We start from the raw sequence: 17165 nt of genomic DNA on the forward strand, positions 1-17165 counted from the left end.
AGGTCATATGCCTAACAATAACTATTCAATAACATGTGTTCACCAAAGCGTTTTTAGCCATCTGAAAAATGTCAGGCGCTCTTCTAAAAACGGCCAGCTGGTGGCGCTTGAGAATGTTTTGGTGGCACTGCGTTTTTGTTTGTTATGATAAGGAATATCCACAGCAGTAACGTATTACTAGTATCTCATTTTGAAGAATATCACTGAATATAAAAATGCAGTAACCCAGCAATATTAACTTCTCGATTGTTGTTCAGTTGTTGTCCTATTAGGATAATTGGTCGGTGTAGTATTTGTCTCGCCTCTCTTCCATTGATTGGACGGCTGGCTAAAATGTGACAGTGGCAAGCGCTGCGTTTTACTCAAAGCTAAACAGTTTAGCAACTCTCAGCTACAAAAAAACTGATCAAACTTGTAAAATATTATAATGGCAATGCATCAAAATTCGGTGTCATCAGTTTGCCAAAAAGAACACAATGTTTTACGCATCATTTACATGTGGTAGGGAGCAAGTGTAAATTTCTTTCATACCAACTAACATTTTGAAAAAAAATTGAATTTTCATGAATTCGACTTGAATTTCATGAATACGTCAGAGCGGCTTTACAAACGATTTATACAAAAATTTGTTCTGCTCGTGTTTCATGAATGAGGCTTCTAACAAATTAAAGTGAAAATGGAAAAGCAGTTGCTATAGATATAAAAAAAATAAAAGGCTCATAATGAGCCACTGACCTTTAAAAAAGTTAAACAACTATACACAACTGTACAGTGAAAAACTGTTTGTCAGTATTTTCCCATAATTATTATATTTTTTTTAACAGTGTAATTGTACTATAAAAACATTGTACATTTCGGAACCTGAAAACTTCTTTATTAGTCCAAAAACAGCTTTTATTAAAACCAAGCTGCTAAAATTACTTGTTTTCTACTTTGAACTGTCTTCAGTCTTTTTGGCCCATCCACTGGCACAAATTGGACAAATGAAAGATACAACATATTCCATTACTTGGAATAAAAATAGATTTAGAAATAGATCTAATAATCTAACAGTTTTTCACTGTAGATTATACAATGACTTCTTTTTCACTTTAAAAAAACAATGTTAACAATGTTAATGTATAAAATTACATTAAATGTAAAGTTAGACCTATTAAAGTTGTTCACTGTATATTGTATGGAAACTGTTAACCACGTAACCAGTTTTACTGTAGCATTTTTATGGTCATTTACTGTTAAAGTCACGATCATTTATTACAGTATATCCCTTATGTCAAAAGATCAAGGAAGATTTGATGGTGTCGAGTGATTCCAGTGTCTTACAACATTCAGTTCAATTGACCATTCGCAAAGACTCACCCCATTAGTTACTATTCCCCTTAGTTACTTAGTTACTTGGATACTGTTGCTAGGTCCAACAAGCCATGGTGCTCATGTTCTCACGCAGTGAAAAATACATCGCGGAGCAAAGACAACACTGACAATGCGACAACAGACAAGATAGATCAGGTTACTTTTGGTGTGAAACAAAGTGTTAGCTTTCAAATTTTGTCATTTTGTGAGAAATTCAAACAATAAATACTGTTTTGTGGCTCTTTGTGTCGTGACAGATCTCTGTAGCGCCTCAGTTTAAGTGGCACGTGAACCGATCATCTCTTCCTCTTTACTAGTTATAGCATGAAATAAACATGGATGAACATCAGAAGGTATCTTGTTTCAACCACGGAAAGATGTCAATACAACATTTTTCATGTTTAAGTCCACCGTTAATCTACTCTCCTATCTGGTTTGTTGTCAGACAAAAATTTAGTTACTATTGGTCAGATCGCCTGTCAATCAAGCTCCCTGCAAAGGGTCAATTAACATTCAGACTGTCAGTTGGTCAGACTAGTATGTTACAATAGCTATAATGTGGAAGAATAGTCCAGTGTGAGACTGAAAAAGTGCAATGCTGATGAAGAGTTGATTGGAGATTAAGTGTTCACATGTTGTGATGCAGCAATCTAACAATAATTTCTGTGAGTATACAAACATGTTTCAGGCCCTTTAAGCCACCACAGTCTTTGCTACTTGCTTAAATACAGTAGGTAGTCAACCAAAATGCTTGTGATTACTTTGAATGGGGAAATTATAAGTAATACTTTTCTAATGCTTGCTTACTTTGCCACTACAGTGTCCACATTAATGTCACAAATAAAAGGTTTGAAACGTATATTTAATAATTCGCTGATGCATTTCAGCAGGTCATGCACATACTTATTCAGTATTTATCATTTTTGACACAGAGCCCTGCAAGACATGCCAAAATATATAATGTCCATGAATTAAAAAACTGTTGATTGCTTTATATTAAATCATTCCTTCATATTAGTTACAATGTTAGAGCACTGTAATTTAATGTAATTTAAATTGAACACATGATTAAATAAAAAAAGAAAAAAAGAAAGAAAGAAAAAAACAAGAAGCCATGTTATTGTATGTGAAAAGTAAGCATTTTGTTAGCCATGGGTCACTGCTCCTCCAAGCTGGGCACTTTCAGATGGCCACCTAGCATTTTCAACTGGATAAAAATGCTTTGATGGACACGAGGCCTAAATCCATATCAAACTAATAATTTTAATCAGGCCTATATTTTTTGTTTTATTATAAATTTGAGTACTTTTTTTTAAATTAATTCATTCATTAATGTATTTATTGTGCTGAACATTTTACACATAATTTATATTTTGTGCTTTCTCTCTCAGGGCGGTGCTTTGCATTTCGAGGTGAACGTGGGAACGATGAACCAGCCATTGAAATGATTAAAGTGTCACATCTGAAGTGAGTAACATATGTTGTCCAGTTGCAAATACAAATTTTATTAAAATTTTTTGTTTTGTTTTATTTTATTCTATAATTTAATTTCATTTGTTAATTTCATTTGTTTCAAAACTTTCACCTTTAGCACTTTCCAAACTGCAGTTTGAAACTGTTCAGTCATTCATCGGTTAATCAAACAAATAAGACAGCAAGATATATATCCTGTGTAAGATATTCAGTGGGGGAGGGGGTGGTCCCCAGGACAGGTTTGAGAAGCACTGGTCTAGAACAACTCATTATGTGTAATGTGTAGCTAAAATCATGTAATGCACACCTAGCCATGGATTATCCCTGCCTGCTTTCAAACAGACAGAGAAAAAATAGTATGGTAAGATTACATTTATTTGATTGAATTATTGAGAAAGAAAGTTTGTGCGTGTGTGTGTGTGTGTGTGTACACCTGTTATTCCCTACATTATCACCACAAGTATAATCACCAGTAAATTTTGACCTTGTGGGGACATATTTGGTCCCCATGAGGAAAACATCTTATAAATCATATAGAACGAAGTGTTTTGAAAATCTAAGGCCCCGTCCACACGGAGACGTGTTTAGCTGTATACGCAAAAAACTTGTATCAGATTGCCGTTTCGTCCAGACGCATCTCGTATTTTGGGAGAGTGAAACCGTTATTTTTTAAACCGGGTCCCAGAGTGGATAAAATTCTGAAAACGAAAAACTTTGCGTTTTTGTGTGTACAGCCAATCCATATATTTTGTGAAACGATGATGTCATCACCCCATGTCTCGACCCTAGTCAGACACTGCTGCGTCACGCAACAACAACAACAACATGAACAAACACTGAACAATTGTCTTTTTGTTAACTAACATTAACACAGATTATTAAATGTGTTGTTCCATGTTCGTTTGTATACCGCACGCAAGGTTTATACACATAGCCCAAGTCGTCTTCTCCGTTTTTAGTGTATCTCTGTGGCAGAATTACAGTACCACACAGGGCTCGACATTAACGCTTGTCTGGGACAAGTGGATGTTTTGGACGGGCAAGTAAAGGAGACATTTTTTGATATAGCCTTTGTTGTAGAGGTGTGCGATATCATTTGCGATAATTTCGTATTGTTGTTTTAACGAGTATATGGCAAGAATCAAACAAAACAAACCTACAGAGTGCACGCATACATTACGTAAAGAAGTCTAGGTTAGACTAGCTCGTGCGAGTGCGTTCTTTCACTGCATGATTCAGTATTACAATGCATGAAGAATGATCAGAAAATTCAAGTTATGGGGGCAGAAAATGTATGCATATTTATAAAATTTCATATAGTTAAACAATATCACACAACGATCAAGCACTGTTTTTTTTGCTCATAAAATCATCATGATTACAAATGTGATTTTATAACAGTTCAATAAACAAGAAGTTAACATTATTCAATATGTAGTTAACATACTACATATTGCCTGTATTTGCTCTGTTTCACCAACAGAAATAATTCCAAACACAGCCACAGCACTGATGACTCGCTTATTAAGAGTGACTTGATGCCACCCACTGGTGAAGAATTCACCAGTGGGTGGCAGTGGGTTCAAGAATTTCACTCACGAAGGCACATGTGCTGTGGTGATGTGACAATAAAAGTGATTTGATTTGATTTTGATTTGGTGGTTTTAATTTCACATTTACAGTATTTTTTTAATAATTTCAAATATCAGTATTCAACCTTTTATGTATCAAAACATTATTTATTCATTTGTAACTGCAGGTTAAAGCATTCCATGTCCCTCAGAGCTGCATTAACAGTGGGTAAATATATCTATTCCACTTCAGGTGCAGCTTCTGTGTTTCCTCTGCATTGCAAAGAGGAATTTTGTTGATACTGATTTAATTTGTTTGGTAACAGCCCAAATGTCTTCTTATACTAATTTACTGATTAAATTAAACTCTAATTTAAAAATTATATATGATTTTTCAAAATCATATATAAAAAAGTAAATATTAGCATTTTATTTTAAAGCTTAATATAAAATTATTTGATTTTGTATTTAATACTCCTTTTTTATTTTAAAATATAATAGTGTTATCACACTTTATTAGTTTGTTCATTATTTTATTTAAAAAGAAAAAACTAACTAAATAAACCAAATGTGTTTGGACAACCAAGGACAACCACATGAGAATGCTTAATGTCAAGCCCTGACCACTAGTGATGCGCGGGTCGTCTCGTAACCCGCGGACCCCGCGGGTCGGGTTGGGGCGGGTAAAGAAATTGTCACTTTATTTGCGGGGCGGGTTGGGGCGGGTCATTAAAAAAAAAAAAAAAAAAATCCATGTATGTTGCGCGCAATTCCCTATAGCCTATATTAAATATTTGGGAATATCTATTGTCATGTTTTATTAAGTTCTTTGATAAGGTTACTTCACGTGACAAGTCACGAAAGCGCCAAGCAGCTACCGCTGCCAGTCACAACAAAAACAAAGAAATAAAAGTGAATATGGAAGACAAGGTGCGGGAGAAATTGTATCCCAGCCACAAGCGCATCAAGCGAGCGCACATTCAGCTCTGCTGGCCGGGTGCTGGAGTCCAGGCGAAATAGATTAAACCCCGGTACAGTGGATGCCATTCTTTTTTTGCACAGCGAACGTAAAAACGCTAAATGAACATTTCCGTGTGATAAATGAAAAAATGTCAGTGGTTATTTAGCGTAGGCTGTAAACTGTAGGCCTGCCCTATACAAATCTAAAATAAAACATTTTTTAGCCTAGATTACAAACGCTGCTTTGTAAATGGTCATATTAATAACAAGATAATGATACACATTTTAAACATTTACAAAGCAGCGTTTGTAATCTAGGCTAAAAAAAAAATTATTTTAGATTTGTATAGGGCAGGCCTACAGTTTACAGCCTACGCTAAATAACCACTGACATTTTTTTTCATATTCATAATCATATGTTGTTGCCAGTTTACAGGGCGATGTTTCCAAGCACTTTCAGGCTGAAATAAAGGCTGTTTTCATTTGAATTACAGTGCCTAGTATGTCTATTTAATGGTCGCGGGTGCTGGGCGGGGCGGGTTGTAAAAATATATACAGTGGTGCGGGGCGGGCTGGGGCGGGCCAAATAATTTCATAAAAGCGGGACCCGCGGGTTGGAAAAATACCCGACCCGCGCATCACTACTGACCACATACTGGTCTGACCAGGTGTATTTGATTAGGGTTGGATCTGAGCTCTGCAGGACTGTGGCTCTCTAGAACCGAACCTTTCATAAAACCTATTTGTGTAACAATGCAAATAGGTTTTCTGAAAGGGGTAGGTTTAGGGTTAGGGGACAAAAAGTACCGTTTGCTCAGCAAAAAAAGTAATAGAAGTCTATGGAAAGTCCCCACGATTCACAGAAACAAACATGTTTGTGAGAATTACCTGTCTGTAAAGTGTCTCTGTGTTTAAAAACTTTAATAACAGCAATGTTACTCCCTCATTGCTAAGTATAATGTAGCAATCCAGTAACTAAGCTATTTTTGTTTTTAAATAAAAGTGTTTACTTTCACCATTTTTTTTTTTTATCTGCTCTTGGATATTTATGTGATCTTTATGTGCAAGTGTGTGTGTGCATGTGCTTCAATGAAGACTGTGTATTAATATAAAATGGTGATTAAATTGACTGGAACTACCTGTGCATTAAATGGTTTTCCTCTCTAATATCTAGTATTCAGTCAGACCATGGCTTAAGGGTACAAGTTCATTCAGTATTCATTACTTTTAATGCAAGTTACTTTTAATATGGGAAACACTTTTTGATCTAAACAAATTAATTGGTCTTCTTTAGGCAGTACCTGGTGGTGGTGTTTAGAGATAAACCTTTGGAACTCTGGGATGTCCGCACAGGAGCCTTGCTGCGTGAGATGGCCAAGAACTTCCCTACTGTCACTGCCCTGGTACTGTATCAAACTCACAATGTGAGAGGGTTTGGCGTCACGGCATCTTTGTTTCCAGGCGCATGCAACTCTCTCTATTGCTTATACTGAGTGTTCTTAAAACATTTTATTGCTTTAAAACTATACAGTTTTTGTAAAACTAAGATGGCGGCGCGCGCAGTCGCAGCAGCTTCTCTCTCTCCCGACAAACCGGTGTTTTCGTGTTTTTTGTCTTGTAAGTCGCAATGTTTTTGCACATCTTCGTCTCGTCTACCTGTCTTTAAGCGCGCATACAGTCGTGAGTTTCTGCTCGAGGTCGGCAGAACCACATTTTTAGAGTTAAACTCCGCGCACACTGAAGAGCTGCGGGACCTCGGTCTGCTCCGAAGGCCTTCTCCATCACCGACCCCCACTACTGCATCTCGCCCACAGCGGAGGCGCTACAAGCGGCGTGAGAGGAAGCAGAAGAGGGGTAAGCGCGGAGGTATCCGAGCTAGGCTAGCGGCCAACCCACACAAGCCAGCTATCCCCACCATCGTACTGGCGAACGTACGCTCTTTGGACAATAAACTGGACTACATCCGACTACTCCGCTCGACTCAGAGGACTTTAAGAGACTGTTGTGTTTTTGTGTTTACGGAAACATGGCTTAACAACAGCGTACCGGACTGCGCCATACAGCTTGACCAGCTAACATGCTATCGAGCTGACAGAGCTCTCGTCGAGGGAGGTAAGATCCGCGGCGGCGGGCTTTGTGTTTACATCAATGATGCGTGGTGTCGCGACGCTGTTGTGGTCTGCAAACACTGCTCACCCCTGGTGGATTTTATGATTATTAAGTGCCAGCCGTTCTATCTACCGAGGGAATATACAGCCATACTGCTCGTTGCTGTATACATCCCTCCCAGCTCCAGCAACAACCACAGGAGTGAGGCACTAAATGATCTGTACCAGCACACCAGTGAGCAGCAGACAGCCCACCCAGATGCTTTTCTTATCTTGGCTGGGGATTTCAATCACGCAGACTTAAAGAGTGTGTTCCCAAAAATTCACCAACACATAGACTTTCCAACAAGGGGAAAAAACACTCTGGACTTTGTTTACACCACCCAGAGAGGAGCTTACAAGGCCCTCCCCCTCCCCCACCTCGGAGCCTCAGACCACATCACTGTCATGCTAATGCCTGCATACAGACCGCTCGTTAAAGTCACCAAACCAGTTCACAAACAGATTCAAGTGTGGCCGGAAGGGTCGTCAGAGGCACTTCAAGACTGCTTTGACACCACTGACTGGAATATGTTTAAACAGGCTGCCACATACAACAATACTACAGACCTCCAAGAGTACTCAGAGACTGTTACTGCCTACATCTCCAAGTGCATTGATGATGTAACAGTCACAAAGTCCATCACTGTCCGGGCCAACCAGAAGCCGTGGATGACAGGGGAGGTCTACAGACTTCTGAAGGCTCGGAACGCTGCCTTTAGAGCTGGAGATGAGGAGGGCCTGAAGACAGCTAGGGCCAACCTATCCCGCGGCATCAAAGAGGCCAAGAGACAGTACTCCAGGAGGATAGCCCATCGTTTCAGCGACAGCAGAGACACGCGGAGCCTGTGGCAGGGGATACAGACCATTACGGATTACAAGCCCCCACCACAGACCTGTGACAACACCATCCCCCTGCTGAACAAGCTGAATGCCTTCTTTGCTCGCTTTGAGGCACAAAACAGCACCACTGCACAGAAGACTCCACCTCCTCCCGGCGACCAGGTGATGACGCTCTCCCCGGACAGTGTGAGGAGATCCCTCAGCAGGATCAATGCACGCAAAGCTCCGGGTCCTGACAACATTCCTGGGCGTGTACTGAGAGACTGTGCAGTGGAACTCACTGAGGTCTTCACAGACATCTTCAACATCTCACTAAATCAGGCTGTTGTCCCCACATGCTTCAAAGCTACCACCATCATTCCAGTCCCTAAGAAGTCATCTCCATCCTGCTTCAATGACTACCGTCCAATAGCACTCACTCCCATCCTCATGAAGTGCTTTGAACGGCTAGTCTTGCACCACATCAAGTCTCAAGATTCAAGATTCAAGAGTTTTATTTGTCACATACATAATTATACAGAGTATAACCAGCAGTGAAATGTAGGTCAGGTCCGCTCCAAGGACAGTGCAATTATATAGTATACAAATATTAAGAAGAAGTACAAACATAAAATAAAAGATAAGATAAAATAAGATAAGATAGGATAAAAAATATAAATATAAATGTGCAGGTCAGTATGTTGTTGACAAATAGTAATGAGAGGAATGTGCAAAAAAATAATGTGCAAAAAGTTGTACAGGGTATTTGAATAGCAGCAATATGAGGTAGAGAAAAAATTATGAATAGCTTGTTGATATGGTGATATTACATGGTAGAGAAAAATTATGAATAGCTTGTTGATATGGTGATATTACATGGTAGAGAAAAATTATGAATAGCTTGTTGATATGGTGATATTACATGGGGTCAAGTGATATTATGACACAGAGTTAGAGTTTAGGAGCCTGATGGCCTGGGGGAAGAAGCTCCTCCTAAGTCTCTCAGTTTTTGCCATCAGGCTACGGAAGCGCTTACCAGATGGTAGCAAAGTGAATAGACAGTTACCAGGGTGATTAGAGTCCTTGAAGATTTTAACAGCTCTACTTTTGCAGCGTTTGAGGTAGATGTCCTGCAGAGAGGGGAGAGCAGACCCTGAGATGCGCTCAGCTAAGCGCACAACTCTCTGTAGTGCTTTGCAGTCCTGATTGGAGCTGTTTCCATACCACACTGAGATGCACTGAGTCAGTACACTTTCTATGGCCCCTGAATAGAAAGTTTTCAGGATTGCTGGTGAGACCCTGAATTTCCTCAGCTGTCGCAGATGGTACAGTCTTTGCCTGGCTTTCTTAACCTGTGATTGGATGTGTGTAGTCCAAGTCAGGTTCTCGGAGATGTTTACGCCGAGGTACTTGAAGCTACTCACCCTCTCCACAGGGGTCCCACTGATCATAAGAGGAGTGTAGGGCTGCTGCTGTCTCTTCCTAAAGTCCATGATCAGTTCTTTAGTTTTGCTCACATTCAGAGAGAGACAGTTGTCCTGGCACCATGATCACCATGATCACCATGAACACTTCTGAACGCCACACCACCAATCTACACTTCTGAACGCCACACCACCAATCTAACCTGCACCTGCTTATTACTGCACTGGTCACAGTACTTTAAACACATGCATTTGCACTACTCATATTTTGCACAGACTGCACATCGTTCAAGTCATTACACTATAAACTGTTTAAAGTTGTTACTGTACAAGCACAGTAAACTATTTCTATAAAATATTGCACTACTGCTATTTTGCATAGAATACATTGTTCTATCAATACTTTGCACACTCATCCAGCTGTATTTATTTATTACCACTGTTCTCACGTTTCTGCTGTTCATAATGTGTATATATAATCTGTAATCTATATAATCTACATTGCTCTGTTCATAATGTACATACAATCCCTACATTGCATTCCTATTTTATATTCTGTATATACTCTGCTCAATACTGTATATAGCAATTCCACTGTATATTCTGTAAATCATATCTTCACTTACTCTGCACTTATATGTATATAAAACACTATATTCTTGCACTTCTGGTTAGATGCTAACTGCATTTCATTAGCTCTGTACTTGTACTCTGCATAAATGACAATAAAGTTGAATCTAATCTAATCTAATCTAATGATGTGAGTCTCTCTACCTCATCCAAGTATGCGGTCTCATCGTTGTTGGAGATGAGGCCCAGAACCACAGTATCATCAGCGAATTTAACAATGGATGTGGAGCTGTGAGAGGACACGCAGTCATGCGTGTAGAGAGAGTAGAGCAGGGGACTCAGGACACAGCCCTGTGGGGCTCCTATGTTCAGAGTGATGGTGTTTGAGGTGAACTGGCCAACTTTCACCACTTGAGGTCTGCCGGTGAGGAAGTCTTGAATCCAGTCACAGAGTGAGGAGTTTAGGCCGAGGTCAGTGAGTTTAGATGCCAGCTTGATGGGGACTATAGTGTTGAAAGCTGAGCTATAGTCAATGAATAGCAGCCTTACATAATTCCCATTGTTGCTGTCCAAGTGTGTGAGGGAAGAGTGGAGAACGTGAGAAATGGCATCGTCCGTGGATCTATTTGGACGATAGGCAAACTGAAGAGGGTCCAAAGTATCAGGGATGGAGGAGCAGATGTGGCTCTTTACAAGTCTCTCAAAAACCTTCATGACTATAGATGTGAGGGCAACTGGGCGATAGTCATTCAGGCAAGAGGGTTTATTGTTCTTTGGCACAGGGATAATGATGGATTTTTTGAATGAGGTGGGAACCACGGAGGTAGCAAGGGACTCATTAAAAATGGAAGTGAACAAACCAGCGAGCTGATCGGCGCAGGACCTCAGAACACGGCCGGTTATCCCATCAGGACCGGCTGCTTTCCTGACGTTCACTCTCTTTAGCGCCCTCCGAACCTCATCCTCCGACACGGTGATTACAGGATCATCGCTGCTCTGCCTGCTGCTTCCTGACGCGCCGCCGTCGTTGCCATCGAAGCGGCTGTAGAAGATGTTTAACTCGTCGGCCAGCAACGGATCTGCTCTCACCTCCGCGGAGGATTTGTTTCCGAAGTCACAGATGGTCCTCAGTCCCTGCCACATCCGTCGAGAGTCGTTGAGCTGGAAATGAGACTCAATTCTCTCTCTGTATCTGTGTTTGGCGGCTCTTACTGCGCGTCGGAGAGCATAGCACGATGCTTTGTACTCGCTCGTATTCCCAGACAGAAGAGCCTCATTGTAAGCGGCAGTGCGTGTGTTAACCGCGGCACGGATTGTTCTGTCCACCCACGGTTTCTGATTGGAGAATGTCCATATCGTTATTGTTTCTGTAGCTTGCTCGGTTAGCGTGTTTACGAAGCTTAATGCTACATCCGTGAACTCGCTGACGTCAGAAGAACTCGCCCGGAACATGTCCCAGTCGACGTCATCAAGCGCCGCCTGCAGCATAGCCTCTGAGTGGGAGGACCAGCGCGTCACTACTCTCTGCACCGGAGGTTCCTGAACGAGCCTTTGTTTGTATCCCGGTGTAAGAAAAATTGTGGCATGGTCCGATTTGCCAAAAGCCGGTAGTGAGCGGGCTTTGTAGGCATCCTTGAATAGAGTGTAGCAATGATCCAGTGTGTTTGGTCCTCTAGTTGGACAGGATACATGTTGATAAAAGTTCGGCATGACCTGCTTGAGGTTGGCTTTGTTAAAGTCCCCCGCGATGATAAAGGCAGCGTCAGGATGTTTGTTGATGTAGCCGCTGAGCACATCGTGAAGTTTAGACAAAGCCAAGCCGGTGTCCGCCTGTGGTGGAATGTACACAGCAGTAACAATGATCGATGAAAACTCCCGGGGCAGATAAAATGGGCGGCAAATAATGGAAAGATGTTCCAGATGAGGCGAGCAGGAACGCGACTGAATGGAGATATTCCTGGGATCACACCATTTCTTGTTGATCATGAAACATACTCCTCCACCCCTGGATTTACCGGCCTCTGCTGTTCTGTCCGTCCGAAAGACAGAGAAGTTATCACTCGGCATTACAGCAGTGTCCGGGACCGAGGACGAAAGCCACATTTCTGACAAACAAAGGATGTTGCAGTCCCTTATGTCCCGTTGGAAACTAATCCTGGCTCTAAGATCGTCCATCTTATTCTCCAAGGATTGGACATTAGCAAGAAGAATGCTTGGAAGAGGAGGACTGTGAGCCCTTTTCCTGAGTCTGACTCGAATTCCAGCGCGCTTCCCGCGGTGTTTCTTGGTCCGTCGCCTCGGGGGGTTATTGTTCGTCTCCGTGTTCCGAAGAATCTCCAGAGGCCACGCAGGATTCGTGGATAAAGTGTCCTGAAGCAGGTTGGTGTAGCGGTTTCCAATGTCCAAAAGTGTTTCTATGTTGTAGGTGATCAGTGCCGACGTGAAATGTGTAAAAAGAGAAAGTAAAAGTAGGGAAAAAAGTAGGTTTAAGCAAGTCTCAGTGGAGCGACCCGCACGGCGTCCGAACACAGCGGCGCCATCTTGGGAAAGTCTGTCCTCCCCCCCTCCCTGGACCCCTTCCAGTTTGCATATAGGTCCAACCGCTCGACCGATGATGCCATCACCACTGCCCTCCACCCAGCCCTCACACATCTGGAGAAAAAAGACTCATATGTCAGGATGCTGTTCATAGACTTCAGTTCAGCATTCAACACAATCATCCCTCAACAGCTCACTCACAAACTGGTCCAGCTGGGGCTCAGCACCTCTCTGTGCAACTGGCTGTTGGACTTCCTGACCGGGAGACCTCAAGCAGTACGGGTCGGCAGTAACACATCCAGCACCATCACACTGAACACTGGGGCCCCCCAAGGATGTGTGCTGAGCCCCCTCCTCTTCACTCTGCTGACCCACGACTGCACACCATCACACAACTCCAACATTTTCATTAAGTTTGCGGATGACACGACTGTGGTGGGTCTCATCAGCAACAGAGATGAGACAAACTACAGGAGCGAGGTGAGCCGCCTGGCCGGGTGGTGCAGTGACAACAATCTCTCTCTGAACGTGAAGAAGACGAAGGAGATTGTTGTTGACTTCAGGAGAGTACACACTCAGCATGCCCCTCTGACCATCAACGGTGCGACTGTGGAGAGAGTGAGCAGCACCAAGTTCCTGGGTGTGCACATCACTGAGGACCTCTCCTGGACTAACAACACTGTAGCACTGGCCAAGAAAGCACAGCAGCGTCTCTACTTCCTCCGCAAACTCAGAAGAGCCAGAGCCCCGGCCCCCATCATGTGCACCTTCTACAGAGGCACCATCGAGAGCATCCTGACTAGCTGCATCACTGTGTGGTATGGCGCTTGCAACGCATCCTGCCGCAAGTCACTTCAGCGCATAGTGAGAGCAGCTGAGAAGATCGTTGGTGTCTCTCTCCCCTCCCTCCAGGACATCTACAGCACCCGTCTCACCCGCAAAGCCCTCCGCATTGCAGGCGATCCCACCCACCCGACACACAGCTTCTTCAGTCTGCTGCCATCAGGGAGGAGACTGCGGAGTCTCCAGGCGAGGACCAGCAGACTGAAGGACAGCTTCATACATCAGGCTGTCAGGAAGCTGAACTCCCTCCCGTCCTTGCCCCCCCTCCCCTCTTTCACCCCCATTTAACACAGCAACACACTAGGAACTCTGACTCTGTGACACCCCCCCCCCCACCGACCAACAAACTGTGACCGGCACCTGTCACTTGTGCAGCATTGGCTGATCACTACCCATCCAACGTTGACTGCAAATTACCTCTTCGGATAGTCTGACAAAAACTATCCGAACAGTCACTTCGACTTGTCACTTTAACAGACTGATAAGCTCTTCTTGCACTACACTCATAACAAAACAAAACATCTGCACAGTTTTGTTTTTGTTTTTGTACATTCAACTGGTTTGCACTCCATCTATTCTGCCATGTGCCTTATGCACTTTATCTATCTCTCTTGTTTTTATTTTCTACAATGTCCTCAGACTGATAAGCTCTTTTGCACTACAAATATATCTACACAGTGTTGTTTATTTAACTGGTTTTGCACTCTATCTGCCATGCGCCTTATGCCACTTTATCGATCTAATTCTTATTTTTTTCTACAATATCCTCATTTGTATAATTATATAGTTGTATGTACATATGTTTAAACTGTATTTATCTGTATCTGAACGTGTTTAATGTTAACTGTATGCACCAAGGGTCTGAGAGTAATGCAATTTCAATTCTCTGTATGTATGTACTGTACATGTGGAAGAATTGACAATAAAGCTGACTTGAACTTGAACTTGAAACTATGGGTAAAATTGGTTCTCGTGACTTGAAATTACAGCGTTTGGGATGCGTTTGAAGCACAGTAAAATCTATTAGCACATAAGAAAATTGGAAGTCCGTATGTGCAAGTGATGTGTTGTGTGTGTTCTTCAATGAAGGCTGTGCATTGCTATAAAACAGGGATTAAATTGACTGGAACTGGCATGCCCACGGTGAGTGGAGTCTGAGGATTCTACCTGCCTCCCTCCCTCACTCGCTGTTTAAAATAGCATTAATCTCATAACATAATGCAATTTTTGTGTTAACACATTTGTCACCTTTGAGCAGAATTAAATAGTTTTTGTGTTAAAGTGTAAATAAACATGTAAGATGCTATTTTGTGGAATAGCTATGAAAATACTTTGAGAAAATTGAAAAAAAAAAAAAAAACTTTAGCACCCTTGATCTCAATTTGCTGCTCTGAAAATGTAAAAATGTGCAGTTTATTGAAAAATCTTAATTCCCTTATCTGTCAGTCACTTTGATGATGTGTCAAAGTACTGGCACTAGGGTCACACTTGGGATCCCTAAACACCTCTGATATTTTGAGAAAAGGCCAATGAGAGTTGGTGAGTGGAATTTGCATGTACCACTCACCCATACATAAAGGCTGATTTATACTTCTGTGTCTGACCTACACCGTAGCCTCTACGTAGGTTTTCGTTTATAATTCTGCATCGTTGTCCACGTCGACGTGCAATTACACATACAGGCTGCTAGTCTGCAGCATCCACAGGCATGTTGCTGGTATAACCCAAAGTATCAAGGCAAAAGCCGTAGAAGAAGCAGCTTGTTGGAGAAGCATCAGCCGTGATACGGCAAATAAATATCCAAGAACAGATAATTTATTTAAAACTGCAAAAAAGCAGGCGACAGCGGCACAGAAGATGGCATTTTTTCAATCTCCACAAGGACTTGTACCATGGCAGAACAACATTGTTTGTCGCGGACAACTAAGTGATGTGTAATGCCATGTTGGATAATAAAAGATAAGACACTTGTTCTTTGCTTTGTTTGATTTTAAAAAAGAAGGGAGGACTTCTAGCAGACCAATCATAGCGCTTGATGTCCGTGTAGAATAGACCCGGTGTTACATTTTTGGAGAGGTGCACATCAGGCTACGCTTGCTAGTCAAGTCACTATTATTTGTATAGTGCTTTTAACAATAGAAATTGTGTCAAAGCAGCTTTACATCAGCTTGATATAAAGCTGGGTGGCTACACACAGCCTAGTCTCAGCCTCAGACATCACGCCCACGGAACGTTGGCTAAACGTCTGATGCATATGGCACACTTATCTGGAAACACTTCAAGAGTTTCGAAGTCGTCGTCGAATTGGTTGAATTATACAGGATTTCCGGGAGACGTGTCACATTCTTTAACGTTCCGCCTGGAAACAAAGATGCCGTGACGCCAAACCCTCTCACGAAAGAAGAAAGCTGTCGTGTTTACAACTGTGATGATGACGAGCGCTAATCAGTGTCAACTAAACGCTGGATTTTCAAAATTATGTGAAATATTTAAAGTTTGCGGCATAGAATCTTTCAAATATGTCCGAGAGTTGTGTATATGTTATTGTGGCAACATTTCCACACACCGAAACGTGACACTGAACAAAACTAACTGTGATTGGTTGTTTAACATGTTGGTCAAACGGCATCATGGGCGGGCCTTGGCCAATGATGGGGAAGTCGTGGCCTAATGGTTAGAGAGTCGGACTCGTAATCGAAAGGTTGCGGGTTCGAGTCCCCGGCCGGCAGGGATTGTAGGTGGGGGGAGTGAATGTACAGCGCTCTCTCCACCCTCAATACCACGACTGAGGTGCCCTTGAGCAAGGCACCGAACCCCCAACTGCTCCCTGGGCGCTGCAGCATGGCTGCCCACTGCTCACGGTGTGTGTGTGTGTGTGTGTGTGTGTGCATTTGTTCACTACTCACTGCTGTGTGTGTGCACTTGGATGGGTGTGCACCAATTTCGAGTATGGGCCACCATACTTGACAATACATCACGACAAAAAAAAAAAAAAAAGCTGCCATTTATTCCAGACCTTCAGCCGTCAGTCTGAAGGTCTGGCTACGCGAGAATACACACAGCCTATGGCAGTGGTCTCAAACTCAATTCCTGGATGGCCACAGCTCTGCAGAGTTTAGCTCCAACCAGCTCCAAATCACAACTGCTTGGAAGTTTCTAGTAATCCTGAATACCTTGATTATCTGGATCAGGTGTGTTTGATTAGGGTTGGAGCTAAACTGTGCAGAGCAGTGGCCCTCCAGGAATTGAGTTTGAGACCAATGGCCTATGGCATAGCTGATGCTTTGGTTTGATACGGAAGTATAAATTGGGCATGAAACCATGAAATATGATATAAAACGAGATGGTGCACATCCACTCATTCAGATTTGTTCTTCAGAGCCAAGCAATTGTTTTTGAATGATCACAGGGTCAGGACGCACTGCTTCCCGACGTGGCAACCAACGGCATCCTACTACAGATAC

At 42.3% G+C, this 17165-nt stretch overlaps 1 protein-coding gene across 1 annotated transcript in view; it reads left to right on the top strand.

The window, feature by feature from the left end:
• The window catches only part of LOC306882667 (WD repeat-containing protein 11-like), a 133191-nt gene that overhangs the window by 48933 nt on the left and 67093 nt on the right, over nt 1–17165 (top strand). Inside the window, exons 13-14 of the mRNA XM_079437474.1 lie at nt 2745–2820; nt 6652–6760. Of these exons, the coding sequence (XP_079293600.1) occupies nt 2745–2820; nt 6652–6760 (185 nt within the window). The remainder of the gene's footprint in view (nt 1–2744; nt 2821–6651; nt 6761–17165) is intronic.

Source organism: Barbus barbus (assembly GCF_936440315.1).
Source record: "Barbus barbus genome assembly, chromosome: 16".
Lineage (NCBI taxonomy): Eukaryota > Metazoa > Chordata > Actinopteri > Cypriniformes > Cyprinidae > Barbus > Barbus barbus.